We start from the raw sequence: 20400 nt of genomic DNA on the forward strand, positions 1-20400 counted from the left end.
TAATATCTTGTAATTCCAGTGTCTGGACTTCCTCAGAGATAGTTTTTGTTCATTTTGTTTCTTGAATGTTCCTGTTTGTTTTGTGATTTATTTTTTTTGTATGAACTGTACATTTAAATGTATAGTAACTCTGGAAATCAGATTCTCGTTTTCCAAACTTTGTTTTTTGATTGTTGAAGATTGTAGTAGTCCATTTGTTTAGTGAGTTTCTCAAGTGATTTTGCAAAATTGTATTCCTTATTGTGTGTTGTCACTGAAGTCTGCCTTTTATCTTTTTATCTATTTTGACAGATACTTTCTTGAATACCAGAAGCTAAAAAAAAGAAAAGGATTAAAGTACCTTGCCTAATTTTTGCAGATTGACTCTGTGGTGGGGTTTTTTCTTCAACATTTAGCCAGGCTTGCACTGATTCTAGAAATCAGCTCATGGTGAAAATTAGAGTATTTTCAGGTCTCTTCTGAGCATATGTCTTGCACTGGGCAAGGAATCACTGTTTCAGTTGGTCACTCTATTGTTTCAATAAAGAGATGGATTACAATCTATCCTTATCTATGTAGAAGAATACTGTTTTTTTTTTTAACCTGTTCTCACAGTTCAGATTTCAGGGGAGTATAGAAACAAGGCTTTTGACTTTAAACAAGGTAGTTCTCATCTATTCCAGAGACTTCAGTTATGCTATTACTTATAGGAGACATTTAGATTTAAACCTCTAGCCCAGCCTATACCAGTGTAACTGACTGTTTTCTTGAATTTATCTTCAGTTGGTTATCTCATAGGCACCTCAAATGTAACATGTCTAACACCAGATTCATGATCTGCTTCCCACCCCTTGTCTTTTTCTGTTATTCCCTATTGCGGTGAATGACGATATTGTTCATCCTGTCCCATGATCCACTACTCTAGGACTCATTCTTGATATTGTCTTCCTCGCTTCCCATATGTAATGCATATATTCTTGATATGGTTCAAACCCACCAGCCACTCTTCAGAAGGAAGGTTGGGCAATCTACTACAGTAGTGATACTGCCTTGGAAAATCAAGGAGGGGTTCCTATGAGTTGGATCTGACTTGACGGCAGTGATTTTGGTTTTAGTCAAATTGATGTTATCCTTCCTTCTTAAAACATTTCACTGAGTAAATATATTTTGTTTGTTTGTATATTTGTTTCCTAATAAGTAGGTCTGCTTTAAGATTTAAATTTCTCAAAGTAATTTTATATAGAAATGGGATTCTTCCAACTACTCTAAAAGTTTATGTAATTTTACTGTGCTCTAACTTTGATTTTACAATATTAACTACTTTTTTGATATATTTAAAATATTGTGCATGGCCATTTCTGCTACAGTATGATAAATGATTACTAGAAAAGCTGAATCTGGTCAATTTGTGCGCTAAAAATTATAAGAATTATGAGGAAAATAGAATTAGGGACACAGGAAAACACTAGCCCAAAACTCTGGTTGTGGGTTGAGCTGGGGCCACATAGTACACAGCAGCCCAGTTGTATCCAACCTGATCTGACCATTTAGGGTGTGGTGCCTAAGGCATTTAAAGATTGCTGGTTCAAACCCACCAGCCACTCCTCAGAGGGCAGATTGGGCTATTTATTTCCATAGAGATAACAGCTTGGAAACCCAAGGAAGGGTTGCTATGAGTCAGAGATGACTCTATGGCACATAACAACAACAACCTTGGACCACTTGGACTACTCTGATGCAGAGGGACTGTTAAGCCTGTGTAACTCCTCTCACCTTGAGAAAAGAGAGCTGGGGTGAGGGGAGAAGCTGTCCTGGACACAAAGGTTCAGCCCCTGGAAGCTCCCAAAACCCACACCAGGATATGCACTCACTAGCAACCAGTGGAACTTTGGAATAGGAACTGGTCACCCTGTGTACAGATTAAGGTGCTCTGGTGGTGCAGTGCCTAAGGCATTTGACTACTCACCAGAAAGCTGGCAATTCAAACCCACCAGCCATTCTGTAGAAGGAAGACAGTGCACTTTACTTCCATAATGATTTATTGCTTTTAAAACCCAATAGGGGTCACTATAAGTCAGAATCGACTCAATGGCAGTGAGTTTCATTTGTTTTTTTGTGTGTGCAGATTAAGCCACAAAGGCATGAATCAGGGCTTGGCATCAGGCTTAGGGTCAGCCCAGTGCCCTTCATTTCTAGTAGGTCTAAGTGTGTCCACTTAAAGGCTTGGGTGGGGCTGCAATAGAAGTCATGTCTTATAGGTACAAGGTTTGTAGGAGCCAGATCGAAATATTATGTCAAGACCCCTTAGAGGAAACTGAGGCAAGGAGAGACTTATTATATCGCTACAATTAGGCAGAACAGGGCAGAGGAGGTGCCTGGAATCCCAGCTCTCCTAGTCACTAGAAATTGGTTCTCAGAGCTGGGATCAGCCCCAGGGTTCATTCTCTGTCTTCTGGTCACTGTGTACTTGGTCTCTGAAACCTCTCTCCCAGGTTTATAGTGAGGGACTACATCTACTGTTAGAGCTCATCCTACCACTTGGCAATGTGCTTCCCTCCAGAGAAACCCTGTTAGAAAGTCCTTTCTTGGACTGAGTTGAAATCTGTATCCCTGGGGTATTATTGCTGACCACAGGTCACTTGATCTGGTGAAACTGCAAAGGTGAACATGGGCCAACTGGATTGTAACAGTGACTTTATAGCTCTGTCATATTCATGTGCTAGCATGAGTTCTGGGGTAAGTCTGGCTGCTACACAATGGGAACCTGACCAACTAGAGGAGAACGAAGGTGATGAAGGAACTGGAGACAGGGCTGAATAGTTAGTAGCATTACTGTTTTTTTTGCATTCAACTTGTATTACTTGATAGAACAAAACATTTATATGCTAAAGAAAGTTAATGTGAACCTGTGCGACTCCCACATTAAATTCCAGTCTTCATTCCCTGTATGCCCATTAAGTATGAACTAATTCACACTACTGATACATGCATTTTAGCAAAGCTTCTATTTCAAAATGCAGTTGGAATATGTTAAAATATTGTTACCATTATATTAAATTCCAAATTTTTGTTGCTGGGGGGTGTTGCTCAGGTTTATATCATATTTTGTTGTTTAGAAACATTGTTGAAATTCCTTGATTTTAATGTCTCCTCATATTTTCTTTAGTAGCTTTGCTGGGCTCTAAAAAAACTTTGTATTAATGCAGGAGAGCTTAGTTTTAATTAGAACTTAATTCGATGTCCATTTAAATTAAGAGAATTTTTATAAATTGGGCCGTGGTGACTAGATAGTGCTAATCACAATCGGTAGTCTGAATAGAACATGAAATCAAATTTTCGTGGTACATCTTAAGTGACAGGAACAACTGACATTTTAAATTAGAATTACTAAATTCTAAGCAATTAACATACATGGTCCCAGTTAGAGCAGATACCAGTAAATCAAGTATGTAGAAACTTTGCTTGTGCCTATTTAAATTAATGATTTGTGGAGATAAGAAAAGAATATAACAGTACGTTGATAGGTAGAAATTTACATGTTTGTAGGATGATTTAAATAGCTTACATGAGTACTGAGAAGTACTTTCAGCTTCTATACAGAATTAGTAACCCCGATTTTTTGGCCATGGATACAGTTATGGAGGTAAGGCAGCTGACATATGTCCTTCTGAAAAATTACTGACATGGCCAGTAATTTTGGTAAATTTGCATTGCCAACTCTAGCCTAAAGTCATGTAATATCTTTATAGATGAACCAGTTATGGCAAGATTTGTTGTTAATGAAACATAGTACATTGCTATGTAGTAGTTAAGTCCTGTTGAATAAATGAATGAATAAAATGAGAATTCTTCTGCATCATTAAGCAATATGCTGAAATGAAAAATACATAATGTTCCTTTAAGTACTTATTCATGATATTGTTGATAAGATTTTAAAGGGTATGTGCAAAAATAAGATATTCCAATCCTCAGTTAACGGAAAAAATTAAGTTTATTATCACATTCTTTTTATTAAACATTTCTGGTACTCATGGGGGTTATTGAATTAAACCTTTTCTTTTTCAAATATCATTTTATTATTTCCAGCCTGAATTTCTCCTCCCATGTGATTTTTTATTTCTTTCCTCACTACAATGGGCAGTGAATTTCCTTTGATTAGAAGATAGCATTGCTAATTAATTTATACAGCCATTATAACAGATTTTAGCAGGTAGAAAGATTATGGTTTTCCTTTAAATATTTTTATTAAGTCTCTTCAAAGACGATCAGTGGAATCTGAGTGATAATATTTCCTCTTGTTGATAATTTTAATCTAATTTCACCATTAATTAGGATATTTAATATACTTACCACTGTGTTAAAACTGAAAAACCAAATCCACTGCCAAAGAGTCGATTCTGACTAATAGCAACCCTGTGGAACACAGTAGAACTTCCCCGTAGGATTTCCTAGGCTGTTACCATTGTGGAAGCAGACTGCCACATCTTTCTCCCATGGAACAGCTGGTGGGTTCACACCTCCCATCTTCAGGTTAGCAGCTGAGCCCTTCACCAGAGTGTATTATCTAAATTTCCAGAGTAAAGTTTACAAAACAGTCAAAATAACAAACTAAATGATACCTTTTTTTTTTCCTTTTACTCTTCTCTTGTTTTCATAGTACTTTTGATTTTTAGCATCTGATTCTTACATCTTTTCTGTTCCATGTTCTTCCTCATCATTCATGTTTTATTTCAGAGTATTTGATTTAAAAGAAAATTATAATCTTGGATTATATAAACAGATTCCAAGAATGACACTAGAATTGTTTTTCACAGTATTCTAATTAAAATGAATGAAATTTATAATTGGGATAGATTTTTTGTTTTTAATACTCTGCTACCAGACACAAATATATAGAAATTTTGGCAGATTCTAATTCATATTTTTCTGGTAACCTGTCTTTGCTCTTTGCCCGGAGGTAGAAGAGTATGTGCTTAATTGAAAAGATTTGTTTTGCACGCATATGGAGAGCTTTTAAAACAGCTAAGAGCAGTTTACAATAGTAGACACCTATAAAACTTCTTCCACATCACCAGTGTCATTTGCACCTACCTTGCCAGGGTTTCTGAAAACATTATGTTTATTATGTAATGTTGAGAGGATTCTTTGTTAATATACTGGAATTTTACTTTCCAGGTTTCTGACTCCTGTTATTTTTTACTTCTAGCACTGTGACCTCTGCTGTGTTTACTGTGGGAGATAATGTTGTCTCAGGCAGTGATGACCGCACTGTGAAAGTTTGGGATTTAAAAAATATGAGATCCCCAATTGCAACTATTCGTACAGACTCAGCCATTAACAGGTATAATAAAGCTAGTCATTATACAAAGTATTTAAATTGTATAAAAGACTGGAAGTGGTTCAGTGTAATTTCATGTTTTGTTTTTGTAAATTAAGTGTTTAATTGATACAGACTTGGGAAAAATGGTTTAGCTCCTGGGACAATATAGTGCCTATGGCATTTGACTGCTAACCAGAAGGTGGTTGTGGTTCGAACACTCCAGCCACTCCTCAGAAGGAAGACTGGGCAATCTACTTCTATAGTGATACTGCCTCAGAAACCCAAGGAGGAGTGGCTATGAGTCGGATCTGACTCCACAGCAGTGAATTTGTTTTTTTGTTAATGCAAATTCAGTGATCATATATATAATCACTCTTATGTAGTAGGCTTTGGAAGAATAAGCCATGTGTGGCCATATGTTGTAGAGTTTCTGCTTAATATGTGGAAATTGATACTCTGGGGGCATAGATCTTCTACATTTACCTTTGAGTAATATATGTATGTCTGTATTGTGAGTAGGTGTGTATGGGAGTTGTGTATCTTGTAGTTACATATAAGTAATTTGGTTCCTTTGTATTAATGCGACGGTCAGATGATGCCTGCAAGTTAATAACGTATTTTGCCTTGGAATATGAATAATATTAAATCGCCTACTTCATCATTATTTGTTAGTTCAAAAACTTGTGCTGTCGCTGTTTTAAGTATAACTCACTTTTATCTCTTCTTTGCAGGATTAATGTATGTGTTGGCCAAAAAATCATTGCCCTTCCACATGACAACCGACAAGTTAGATTATTTGATATGTCAGGAGTGCGATTAGCAAGGCTTCCTCGAAGCAATAGACAGGTAACAGAATCATTTTTGTTTGTAAGGCTTAGAATATATATTCACAAAGAACTTTAGAGAAGAACTTGGAGTTTTATATGTTAAACCATCATAGTCTAATATAAATATAATGTGATGTACATTATATGCACATTATATAAAACTTTAACTTTTCTAATAGCCATATTGAAAAATAAATGGGAGAAATTAATTTTAACAATGTATTTTATTTAACCAGATATATTTAAAATAGTATCATTTCAACATGTAACCAATAAAAGAAATTATTTTGGGTATTTTAGTCTTATTTTCAGACTGTATCTTTGAATGCTTATTTTTTTTTATTGGAAGTACTTGGTCTGTATTTAGATTTTATATAATTTTAAGTTGGGAAAAATAGTTACACACCTAAGTTGTTCCACACCTACTTAAAAGTTTCCCATTAAATTTGAAAAATGAACATTTTAAAAGTTTAAATTTAAATGAAATAAGAAACTCAGGTCCACTAGCCACATTTCAAGAACTCGATAGCACATGCATTTTGGAAAGCACAGTCTTAGATATTTTCAGTTGAATTGGTAGAAAGGAAATACTTTTATGTATTTAATATAATGAAGTAGGACCAGTATTACTCATTGATTGGTGGTGGCTTACATACCTCTTTAAGAAAGGATCCTTGCCTCCATCCCCAGTGAAGAAATATGAAAGAAGTTGTCATTGACAAGAAGGAATTCCATTTTAAATACTACTTTCTTTTGAGTTAAGGGATTGTTCCTTGTTAAAATATAAATTTTGTAGAAGGTATGGAACTAGAGAGCTAGCCTTTTTACACATTAGGTCAATGTTTCTCGAAAAATGGTTTTTAGACCACCTCTATCATAATGACCTGGAATGTTTGGTAAGAATTTTGACTCCGTGGCACTAAATCAGACCTACGGAATCAGAATCTCTGAAGGTGATTCCTGGGACTCTGTATTTAAATAAATCCACTGCATGATTCTGATCTGCTTTGGAGTTTGAGAGCCAAAGTTCTATGGTGAATGAGTTTGTAGGCTTTTTTTGTTGATAGCTAATTGATGTTAACATAATAACTAAAAACACCTCTACATGTTAAGGCAGTGTTTCTCTAGATTTTTGTATATAATTGACTCCCACAACACAACACAATCATGCTTTAATTTTTAATTTTTTTTTTCCTTTTCATCTCTGAATGTCGTCTTTTTTTTTTTTTTTTTTAATTTTATTTTAGGAGCTTGTTTTACGTTCAACATAACACGTACATTTAGTTTCATTCCCCATTCGCCATGTCCAGCCCTAACCCAGTCTCTTCCCCTCCCTACCCTGCAAACCTCCCCCTGTGCCCCTCATATTTATGCACTCCTGTTTGTCCTGCATTTCCTCAGTTTGAATGTTGGTCCTCTGGTGTCCCATGATCTATTGCTCTAAGGGATGTATTACCATAGAGTATATGGGTGCGGCATCCTGGTTTGAGTGTCTTCTTAAGATCTGTGTGATGAAAAGCCAGTTAGTTATTATTTTTTTTAACTGAGTGCATTCCCTGATCTTGCTAGTCAGTTGTGTGTGTGAGTACATATCTACCTCTGACTAGTTACTTTTCAGCCTGCCTTTTGAATACAATGAGAGCTCTGGTGGTGTAGTGCCTAAGGCATTTTGACTGCTAACCAGAAGGCTGGCAGTTCAAACCCACCATCCACTCCCCAGAAGGAAGGTTGGGCAATCTACTTCTGTAGTGATATCACCTTGGAAACCCAAGGAAGGGTCGCTATGAGTTGGATCTGTCTCGAGGACAGTGAGTTTGGTGGCTTTAGTTTTTAATACAACATTCTCCACCAGTGACACACCCTTACACACGCTGCTGCATTAATTTACACCAGTTGTAATTTCACTGCCTAAAGCCTCAAAGTACATTTCATAGTTCTGCAGTATATTTGTACTTTAAAACTATAGACCAAGACAGTTAGGTAGATAGATTTGTCACCAACATAGCACCACTTTTCTTTAAGTGAAATCAACTTCCCCAAAACTGTGCATTTACACAAAGTAGTTTTAACAGTTTGTAAGTTAGTTCACTGTTAAAAGTTCCTTACCTTTTTATGGAAGTTCACATCACAGAAAAATTACTTATGAAATTATTTTAAGTAAACATTTTTCACAAATCCTGACTTGTCCAGGGGAATTTTTTCATATTTTGCTAATTGCCAAGCAGTTATATATCAATAATAATTATATATGTGTGTGTGTGTGTATATATATATAATCATTTATATCTTCTAAGCTGCATCTTTAACACAGTAAAATGTACTTATTTAAATGTTCTCTGTGTGTAAATTGCTATGCAGCATTGAAAGTTTGCATTCTAGAAAAAAAATTTATGAGAATTTGTGTGACTTTATTACATAAGAGAATAAGAGGTCTAAATTGTTGTTTGTGTCGTAATTCCATATGGATTGTTTCATGTTTAATTTTCTCCAACTTTCAACCTCCTTGAAATTGTAGAATTCTGTTGTAGTACATGAAATATATATATTTTTTAAACTTTTTATTGTGATTTGGGTGAAATTTTACAAAGCAGATTCATTTTACATTCAACAGTTCATGTACGTTTTGTTGCATGACACTGATTACGATCCCTGCAGTGTAACAGCTCTCCTCCCTGCGGTTACCCTGTCCCTGTGTCCTTCTTCCCTATGCATTGCTGTCTCCCTGCCTTTCTCCTTGTGCAGATGCTGCCCTTCTGATCTCCTGTGGTTGGTTGTTCTAAGGAGTGCATTTCCCTGGTGTAGGAGTTCAGCTTGTAGTCATGTCTATTGTTTGAATGAGAGTTAAACTGCAGGAGTGAATTCAATTCTAGGCCCAGAGGGAAATTGATTTATTTGTAAGATTAATGAATTACAGTTAACTTCATTGTGAATTTGTTACCTTCTTCAGAGAAATAAGTGTTTTTCAGTGTCACAAAACCACAGCTGGAAATCACTGGCTTATGTCATGCTAGCTTCTTTCAACCAACAGATTTTAAAAGCGCAAAAACAAAAAAAAATGTTTAGAAGTTTTGTTACCTAGAGTTAATGGAACTAAGAAAATATTTTAAACTGAAATTGTATTACCTTTGGGAAAGTATAAATGACATTTCCCAAAAATGTGTTTCAAGGAAAGCAAGCTCGTTAGAAAGTTAAAAGGAATGACAAGGAAAATAATCTGTTATCCAGTAAATTTGTGAAGTGAAGGTTTAACCAAACTTAAACAAGATTCTTTACAAGAGTCAGAGCTTTTATTATGCTGGTGCCTATTGTGACTCTTCCCGGAGGGGGTGGAGCATTTTCAAAATCTGTTTGTGGGACCTTTTTATTTCTGGGTAGCTGATGATCTGGGACACTGTCTTGTCAGCACACTATGACATTAGATGAAAGTGTCGAATTGTAAAACTAGGAGATTTCGCTTCCAGGTTTGCCACTATTTAGCTTTTTTTTTTTTTTCTTTTCATAACTATCTTTGTGTAGGCTCCATGTGGTCTCTCCCCTCCCCAGTTCTTAAATAGGTGCCCATACAATTAATGAACGTACTGCTAATTCTTTTTATTTAGGTTATTAACAAAGAAGAAGAAGACAACTTTTATTTCCCTTTACTATCTGGCCTTCTCTCACAAGAAGTTTGTTTTTGTGGCCTAGCATAATTTTCTCTCTGAAAGTATAAAAACCTCTATTTAATATATTTAAATGGTTTTACAGGCAACATTTCATACCGTTCTTTGGAGTATTTCTTTTACTTACTGAATTTCTGTCAGTTTTTCTTAATTCTGATTTTTGTACCTTATTTAAAGATATAATAATATCATATTACAATCACATTAATTTAGAAAATGTGCTAAGACGTTGTTTGCAAACATACTTATGCATTGTGTTAAATGTTTGAATGCATGCATGCACACACACATGCTAAATATTCAACACTATAAATTTTGTCAAATTTTTTGTGATTTTTTTTTTTTCCAACATTCTGATACTTAACAGGGATTCCTGAAAATACTAAGAATCTACTTGAAAGGCCATTTATTTTGGCTCCAAATGTATTTTTTTCTAACTCCTTCATTGCCTGAACCACTTGCTTGTTAATGGTATTTGAGATCCTTGAGTGAATTTTATTTTACTTGAAAATATTATCTGGCCTCATTTATTTATTCAGAAATTGTAAATTGGTTATTTTATTTTATTTTTTCTATCTAGCTATAACCTTACTTTCTTAAACAATTTAAAAATATTTTTGTATGGATCCTATTAAATTTATTATGTGTTTTAGTCCTTTATTTAAGCTTTTCTGCAACTGTATTACTTAAAGCCCACATTGCGGCTTTCATTTTAGCCTCACTTGGACTAATCTTTTTTGTTAATTGTTTTTCTTTTGCTTTGAGTTACATAGTTGTTAATTTGGTTAAGGCTTTAGAAATTTAAGGGGGAATATGTTTTCAGAATAATACATTAATTTTGGTTTGTCTGATTGTTAATAGGGCCATAGAAGAATGGTATGCTGCTCGGCTTGGAGTGAAGACCACCCTATATGCAATCTGTTTACTTGTGGGTTTGATAGGCAAGCTATTGGCTGGAACATAAACATCCCTGCACTATTACAAGAAAAATAAGAAAGCCGATATTCCTTTGTTTCATTGTTTGCCATGGACCTTTAACTGGTGCAGACTTTTCTGCATATTAATCTGCCCTTTTTGTGAGAGTTTGACCCTGAAAAGAGTGCTTTATATGTTCTTTTCAAATTGTACCCAGTTTGCATGAAATGTACAGGAAAATGTGTGCTCATATTTTTTTCCTTATTTTCGTCTCATATATGACCTTTTGTGTATTGGCATCCTCTGGTCAGTAGAAATGAAGTTCACTTTCCATGTAGCACTTCACATGCTCATGAGTTACTCAGCGTTTGACAGAGGAACAGTAGGGCATTACATTTGTGTGGATCAAATGTGAAACCTATGTACTTATTGTGAGGAATACAGTAGTCTGTTGCATTTTCTGGAATAATATACATATCTACCTTGCATTGAAAAGATTGCACAGCTAAATTTGAGTTAGATAATGAATGGCAGTGATGATCAAAGATTTCATGTTTACCTTCTGTATGAAGTTTTAGCATGTACTTCAACTTCAACTCTAATTTCTGTTACAGTTCTGTAAAAATACTTTGGATTTTAGAAGTTACCAAAAAAAAAAAAAAATAATAATAATAATAAGCAAAGAATGTTGAGTTTGCAACATTCGGAGAATTTCTTTTGAAAAGAAAAAGTTTTCTGCTCTTTTTATAGAAAATCATTTCAATCTCCTGTGGTCTCATATTAGCAAATTTATATAAAAATATAACGATTCTAATCACTGAAATATATTGAAGCAAAATCGAAAGCACTTTAGTTTATAGCTATGGTTATAAACAGTTTATGGAAGTTTCGGATGACTTATCCATTGAATGTGACTTGACCTTTGTAAGAAGAACCTGTTACCTGAAAACAAAATCTATTTCTAAATGGGTTCACTTCCTTGGTGGTGGTATTTGAGAGCCAACAATGCAAATAAATGAGTACTACCTCAAAAATAAATGTATTTGGAAATCTTTGGAGTCTTACTGTTGCCTAGTTAAAGCACTTTCGATTTATAGCTGGAATATTGAGTTCAGTTTAGAAGGCAAGAAAGACAATCGTATCAAATGTATCCTGAACATTTGTTGATTAGGCATGTAAGGTCATAACCACGACAAATAATGTATAGGTCACAAGATGCTCTTGTCTTTAACTGGGGCATCTATCAGTGCCAATCCTACTACTGTGTAAGTGAGCCTGTTCATCTTGCCTTCTTAGAAATTACTGTTCATTTGGTATTTGTCAGTTAATGTTTCTTATTGCTTTATGCTTTTGATAAAGAAACATCTCAGCATACTGCACCTCATATATATATTTTAACCCTTTAAATATGTTCATTTGGAACCTGATTACTTGGAGTGGCACACATGAAGGTAATATTTAAAACTGTCATGGGTGCCCACCCCCTTCACTTCACTGTGTTTTCTCATGTCTTGTGACACAGGAGGGTCTAGGAGTTGGTAATTGGTAGAAGCCATTTGGTAAGGTGTAGTGTTCAATAGAACTTTCAGGCTATATCCTTCAATGGAGCTTATCAAAAGTGAAAAACTGCCTTATTTATTGATATATTTTACTTAAGTCATACAGTAGCTAATCTTAGGAATTTTGGCGCTAAAGCATTAAAATAATTCTGAACCGATTCATACAAGCCTGGAAGGAAAGAAGGGACCCAAAAATAACTGGTATAGAGTTGAAGTTGATAACTAAGGGGCAAACAACAAATGTTCAGAGTAATTTTATTTTTTAAAGCCCAGAATTTTGTTGAATTTCTAAAGTTCTGCATTTTATGGTTGCCTGACCACTCTGTTTTTGAGAACTGAGGTTAGGTTTGCTGCTAAGATGGATTAGAGTTTCAGTGTTAGCCACTGCTAGCCTAAGTGTATTTTGCATGGTGAGGTACTGTGCTGTTACGAAGATACTTGTTGTGGCCTAATTTCATCTTACAATGAGATATTACCATGTTTCCTCTCACTCCACTGCATATCCAAAGGAATGAGCATCAAATGACTTCTGAATGATAAACTATCGAAACCATTTTCTTAGGTTGTTGTATCTTATTTGGCACGTCTAGATATTTTAGAATCATTGTTAGGAACGTTTTTTAAAAAAAGAAACTATACAAATAATGAAGACAAACTTAGAAACCAAATCTTTGCCAGATTAAAAAAATTTTGAAGATTTTAAAATTATATATATTCATGATGGCCATTTAGTTCTATGCAGACTACCCTTCACTGCCAATAGCTGCTCCCTTTCCTGTCACTTACTAGAGGGACCAACCTCTGACACCAGAAATGAGTCTCTTCACTCATTTTCACAGCGGGTGAACACACCCTAATGGTGCTAGAGCAGAGTTCTCAGGAGCAGGATAATGGTTACTCTGTTAATTACTGTCATCTTTTAACTTGGTTTCATTCAATTGCTACTTGTGGCCATAAGTGTTATTTTTAGCAAGTCATAGGGAGATTGGGGATAATGATTGTGTGTCTGTATGTGTATATGTGTGGCTGAAATTACATCATGTTATCAGTCACTTGTGATATCATTTGAAATAATGTTTTGAAATGGGAATGATTTTGTCCTGTATGTCCAGAATTTCATTAAATAATGGAAGGAAAATGTGTGGTAATTGAAAAATGTGTATCGATACAGAATTTCCTTTGAGATACATTGTTGGACAAAGCAACAGTCTTTTTCTCAACCACTGCACATCAGTTTTGTAGAGTCTAAATTCTGTACATATTTTAGAATCTGAAGAATCCTTTGTAAATCGTTTGTTGTTTAAATCTGTGAAAAGTATGTTTCTTTGGGAGAAAAAGTATGCATTTATAAGTCTTATGTGGAATCAGTTGTTTTTATTGTATTGATGTAATTGTTTTTAAGTGTTCATTGTCTTCATTGCAGTATGAAATGCATTAAAACATCTGTGTTCCATAATTACGCTTATGAAAGTCTTATGTTATTGGGAAACTCTTCTATTATTTTTTGCTTATTTTTTCATCCTTTGCTTTGGTGAAACGTTATTAATGGCTACAAAAACATCACAGTGACATAGTGGACAAGTAATTATAGTATTGCCCATTTGAAGAATTATGGAATAAAAAACATTGTATTTCCTATTCAGCTGTAGGCTAAAGTAAAATGTTATGTAATTATGCTTCTTCATCTCCCACCATTCCTCCAAGAAACATTCTGAAGGGGTTAATATAATAGAGACTTTGGTAAAATTCCTCTGCATATCAAAAAACTCTTGTACTGTTCTTATTAGACTTAGACTTGTTTGAAAGTAAAAAAAATTATAGAAAGCTGGCATTTTCTGTGGGAGAATGCAAATCAAGATTGATAGTGACTATTTGCACATAACAACAACAACAACATTTGAGTATCATTTCATTCTTACCCAACTGAAGAGCTACCGTTAAAGAAACCTCGGGAGATGTTAAAATACTACTAGATATTTTCTTACTTGTCAGTGCCTCCTTTTTCAGACTAGTTAGTCCACTGCCATTGCCATGGAGTTGATTCCAACTCATAATGACCCTATAGGACAGAGTAGAACTGCCCCATGGGGTTTCCAAGATTGTGAACCTTTATGGAAGCAGACTTCCACAACTTTCTTCTGTGGAGCTGCTTGTGGGTTTGAACTGCCGACCTCTGGGTTGGCATCTGAAAGCTTTAACCACTGCACTACCAGAACTCTTTCAAACTAGTAAAGCTCCCTACATTGCATAGGCACTCAGAGTATATTCACTCCCCAAAATGTAGACATTTTTCACTGATTATTTAACTTTCTTACCTTACTCTTCAAATACCAAAACTCCCAACTTACTGCCATCAAGTTGATTCCAACTCATAATGACCCCAGTTGGCTTTCAGAGGCTGTAAGAGTAGGAAGCAGACTGCCTCATCTTCCCATCTGGCTGGTGGGTTTGAACCACTGAACTTTATGTTAGCAGCCAAATGTGTTGACTATACCCCCAGAGCTACTTGCTCTTCAAATAGTATGTGATTATTGCCTAAATTTTGTAATTACACCTTCAATTACATTTAAAAATTCACATGATAATAGTATAAAGAATCAAGACTTGCATTGTGATTTCATCAGAATGCCTCTAACACATCCCTCTCACTGCCCATAAATTTTGATAGCTTCACCCTAACAGTTTAGAAGTTAAAAAAAATTATTTAAAAAAATTGGTAGCATCCCAATTGTTATGTGCAACATATTTGTTGTTGTTTGCCATCGAGTCGGCCCTGACTCATAGCGACCCCTCCTTGGGTTTCCAAGGCAATATCACTACGAAAGTAGGAATGCCCAACCTTCCTTCCGAGGTGTGGCTGGTGGGTTTGAACCTCCAGCCTTCTGGTTAGCAGTCAAGTGCCTTAGGCACTATGCTACCAGAGCTCCTGTGCAACATATAACATGATTGTTATGTTCCCATATTATAGTGGGAAGAAGCTAAAATTGCAATCAGATGAAAGTATGTAACTTAAAATTTTATTCAAATAGCTTTCATTAAGCATCTTTTGGTCAAAAAGAAAATGAACTAAACAGATTTTTGGAGTTATGAGAGGTGTTGAGGGACAAATAATACAGTTTCTTAGGGGCTGATTTATGGCTTGTGGGCCGAGGGAGTGTGAGGGAATGACTTTAGGTAATTTGATCAAAATAGCTTCTCAAAGGAGGTGACATTTAAACATAACTAAAGGTTGATAAGGTGTCACAGAAAGGGGGGAGAACAGTTCCAGGCAGGGAGACTGCCACACATGCAAGAACCTCGGAGTGGGAAAAAGCTTGGGCGTATTCAGGTACCAAAATAACAGCGTGGCCAGAGTACAGTGTGAGGGATGAGTGGCCCAAGAAGAAGTTGGGGTGATAACCAGGCACGATATCATACAGGTGTTGGGGAAGAATATGGGTTTTATTCTCTGCATTGGAGAGCCATCAAAGGGATGTCAGCAGGGGCGTGACTTCAAGGCCACTCTGGCTGCCTTCTGAGGAGGGACTGGCAAGAATCAAGATAGAAGAGTGAGACTGGGTGGTAACCCTGTGAAAGGGGGTGGTTGCCAGGGCTATGTTGGTGACAGTGAGGCTGAAGTTTAGAGGATGAAAAATAGGTATATTTTGGAGATATTTTGGAGATAGAATAGGCAGGTCATTCTGCAATTCAGAATGCATTTATGAAAAATGCTGTTATCACTAAATGTGCAGTTTCAACTGTACAGGCATTCCTTAGTATCCAAAGGTTATTTCAAGCACTGAGAACCAATGAAGTATAAGGAATTTTTCCCTTAAAAAAATCAGTAAAGGAATGTGTTAGAAAATTTCAATCACAATCTAGGGACATTAAAGTTAAAAAGAGAAAATGGTTGTCTTTCATTTGATTCAGACTCATCTGACTTGGGGTATGTCAGAGTACTGTGCTCCACAGAGTTTTCAATGGCTTTTTTGAAGAAGAAGATTGCCAGACCTTTCCTTGAGGTGCCTCTGGGTGACTTGAGCTTCCAACGTTTTGAAAGCCAAACACATTAAATGTTTGTACCATGCAGGGACTCTACATTTAAGTTCTCTCATTTAAATCAGTACAGATATATTCTGTACTGATAGGATATTTTGTCACCACCACTCCACCAGAACTATCACTTTCTCACACTCTGCTTTGGGGGCTTGCACCTGGCTCCATCCACCTGATTACTCTAGGAGTGCTCTTTGTATCCCATTGCCCAACCTGTCGATTCCAACACACAGCCACCCTGTAAGAGAGAGTAGAATTGTCCCATAGGGTTTCCAATACAGTAATCTTTATGGAAGCAGACTGATACATCTTTCTCCCAAGGAGGGGCTGGGAATTCAAACCGCCGACCTTTTGGTTAGCAGTTGAGCACTCAAACACTGTGCAAACGGCTTTTTATCTTCCCTCAGCTGAGCAGTGAGGGGGTGGGAGAGTGCATCTAAACCAAGCTGGGGCAATCAGGATTCTCTCTTGAAAATTTGGGAACTAGAACTAAGAAAGTCAGTCTCTCTGTAATACCTTATAGATGGTAAACCCAGGAATTATCAATGGCTGTATTTTTCAGTCTGAGAGAAAATGTGAAGTGCTTTAAAATTCTAAGAGAAAATAACTAGAATTGTGACCTCAACAGAGCTATCTTTCAAGAATGAATGTGAAATAAGATACTTCAGGAATGAACAAAAGTAATGCTTACCCATAGACTTTCCCTACCAAAACTTTTTAAGGAGCTACTAGGGTGGTGGTGGGGGGATTCAAGAAGGAAGGCTAACAAAAATTGGCAAAATGCCAACAAATAGCATTTTTTTTTTTTTTTCAATGTCTAATTGGTATTAGTGCTTTAAATTTATTTTATTGTCTGGGTGAAGGATTGAAATATGGATTAATCTTGTTTAAGTTGTTAAATACGTAAAGTAAATCTCAAGAGAAAACACTAAAATGCGCACACACACGCACACACATACACACACTAGAAAGAGGAAAGACACTGATAAAGGTGGTGACCTGTAAGGGGGCTGGGAAGTGTAAATATGAATTGGGTGGAAGTGACTCCTTTCAGTGTATTTCTTTATATTTTGGAACCATTGAACTATTACCTCGTACCCAAAAAGCTGCCATTTTATGGAAACAACAAAAACATACAAAGAGTACATAGGGAGAAAATAATATGAAAAAATAATATGAAGAGAGATTGGAAATATCTGTGGAAATATTTTAAAACTTTAACAAAGATATTAAAGAAACCTTAAATGACAGGTACACCATTCTTATTAATAATATTAATAATAAACTTGTTGCCTTTGAGTTGATTTTGACTCAGGGCAACCCCATGTGTTACAGAGTACAACTGATCCATAGGATTTTCTTGATTGTAATCTTTTGGATCGTAACAAAGATAACATTTCAAATAATGAGAATTCCAGAACATGTAATTATGCTCATAAGGAACCTGTACATAGACCAAGAGACAGTCATTTGAACAGAACAAGGGGATACTGTGTAGTTTAAAATCAGGAAAGGTACATCAGGGTTGTATTCATTCAGCATATTTATTCAATCTGTATGCTGAGCAAATAATTTGAAAAGCTGGACTATATAAGAACGCAACACCAGGATTAGAGGAACACTCACTAACAACCTGTGATATGCAGATGAGATAACTTTGCTTGCTGAAAGCAAAGAGAACTTGAAGTACTTACTGATGAAGAACAAACATTATAGTCTTTGTATGGACTGCATCTCAACATAACTCAAACAAAAATCCTCACAACTGGACCAATAGCAACATCATGATAAACAGAGAAAAGATTGAAGTTACCAAGGATTTCATTTTATTTGCATCGCAAATCAATGCACATGGAATCAGTAGTCAAGAAATCAAATGACATATTGCATTGGGCAAATCTGCTGCAAAAGATCTCTTTAGTGTTAAAATCAAAGATGTCACCTTAAGCACTAAGAGGCAATTGACCCAAGCCATGGTATTTTCAACTGCCTCACATGCATGTGAAAGTTGGATAATGAGTAAGGAAGACTGAAGAAGAATCGATGCATTTGAATTATGGTGTTGGCAAAGAATAGTGGACTGCCAGGAGAATGAACAAATCTGTCTTGGAAGAAGTACAGGGAGAATTCTCCTTAGAAGTGAATATGATGAGTAAAACAAGCTCTTAAAATAAAAAAATAAAAGTGAATATGGCGAGACTTCATCTCACATAATTTGCACATGTTGTTAGGAGGTAGCAGTCCCTGGAGGACATAATGCTTGGTAAAGCAGAATTGTTGTGTTGTTATGTGCCGTCAAGTCAGACCCAACTCATAGCGACCCCTCCTTGGGTTTCCGAGGCAGTATCACTACAGAAGTAGATTGCCCAACCTTCCTTCCGAGGAGTGGCTGGTGGGTTTGAACCTCCAGCCTTCTGGTGAGCAGTCAAGTGCCTTAGACACTATGCTACCAGAGCTCCCAGTAAAGCAGAGAGTCAGCGGAAAAAGAAGATGACCCTCAAGGAGATGAATTACCCAGTGGCTTCAGCAATGGGCTCAAACATAGCAATGGTTGTGAGGATGGCACAAAGCTGGCAGTGTTTGTTCTGTTGTACTAGGGTGGCTATGAGTCAAAACTGACTCAACAGCACCTAACAACAACAGTAACAACAATCTTACCGGAAGCATATTACCAGGCCTTATTATAAAGATGTCAGTTTTCCCCATAATGAAAGAGCAAAGCCCAGGATTAACAAGGCACTCAAGAAGGGAAAAGAGAGGGAGGAAAGGGAGAAGGGGGTAAAAAAAAGCACAACTGATTGAGTTATAACCCAAAAACCCAAACTCACGGCCATTGAGTTGGATCCGACTTATAAGGACCCCTCCTTGGGTTTCTGAGGTAGTATCACTACGGAAGTAGATCACCCAATCATCCTTCCAAGGAGTGGATTTGAACCCCCAGCCTTCTGGTTAGTGGTCAAATGTCTTAGGCACTTACAATAGTTAAAAAAGTGTGGTATTGGCATAGGGATAGAACAATTGACTTGTGGAACCAAAAAAAAAAAAAAATTTTTGGTTCCTTATGCCAGACCAAACAAAAACCATATCCAGATATATTAAACATTAAAGGAAAAATATCTTAAAGACTTGATGGCAATGGGTTTCTTTTTTTTTTTTTTTTTGGTATGTTAAAAAGATTTTATTCATTAAAGAAATCTTCTTGTTGTTAACTAGCCATTGAGTCATCACCGACTCACTGTATAAGACAGAATGAAACTGCTCTGTCCTCTGCCATCCTCGTGACCAGTGGTATGTTTCAGTCTATCATTGTGGTTTTTGTATCAATCCATCTTATTAAAGGTTTCCCTCATTTTAACTGATGCTCTGCTTTATCAAACATGATGTCCTTTTCCAGTGATTGGCTTTCTTCAAAATGTGTACTAAGGAAGTGAGCTGAAGTCTTGCTACCATTGCTTCTAAGGAGCATTCTGCTTGTATTTTTTTTTTTTTTTTTTCTGAGACTGATTGTTCTGGCAGGTCACAGTATATTAAATATTCTTCACCAACACCACAAGTCAAAACAGTCAATTCTTCTTCTATCTCTCCTTTTTCGTTGTATAGCTTTCACATGCATATGAGGTGATTGAAAAGACCAAGGCTTGAGTCAGACACACCTAGTCATGAGAGTGACAGCTTTGCTTTTTAAATTGAATTCAGTTGCAGCATGTATATCTACAAATGATTAGTTTCCAGAGTGGTAACAAAACAGACAAACAAAGCAAAATTCTACATGTCCATATGAAGAGCAAAGCAACCCAATTGGAAATTGGGCAGCAGACATGAATAAGTATTCCATAAAAGAAAAAACATAGACAACCAATTAATAAATGAAATATACAAATCAAGAAAAAGAAAATTTAAACAAAAATGTTATATTCTTTCACAAATATTAGATTGAGGAAACAATTGTCAAGTATATATAGACTAGCTTTTATATGTTGTTGGTTGCAGTATAAAACGGTACAGAAATTTTGGAAAACAATTGAACTTTATCTTGTGAATCTGAATGTGTGCATACCCCAACACTCCCAGCAATTGCCAATAGTGGTTCTGAAAATGTAATCTCT

The 20400-nt window shown here is 36.0% G+C and overlaps 1 protein-coding gene across 1 annotated transcript in view; it reads left to right on the forward strand.

The window, feature by feature from the left end:
* The window catches only part of WDR37 (WD repeat domain 37), a 91384-nt gene extending 80606 nt beyond the window's left edge, over positions 1-10778 (forward strand). The window contains exons 11-13 of the mRNA XM_042782245.1: positions 5186-5320; positions 6031-6145; positions 10647-10778. Coding sequence (XP_042638179.1) covers positions 5186-5320; positions 6031-6145; positions 10647-10778 — 382 coding nt within the window. The remainder of the gene's footprint in view (positions 1-5185; positions 5321-6030; positions 6146-10646) is intronic.
* Positions 10779-20400: the final 9622 nt, after the last annotated feature.

Source organism: Orycteropus afer, unplaced genomic scaffold (genome assembly GCF_000298275.1).
Source record: "Orycteropus afer afer isolate SDZICR_OR568_19922 unplaced genomic scaffold, OryAfe1.0 scaffold00271, whole genome shotgun sequence".
Taxonomy (NCBI): domain Eukaryota; kingdom Metazoa; phylum Chordata; class Mammalia; order Tubulidentata; family Orycteropodidae; genus Orycteropus; species Orycteropus afer.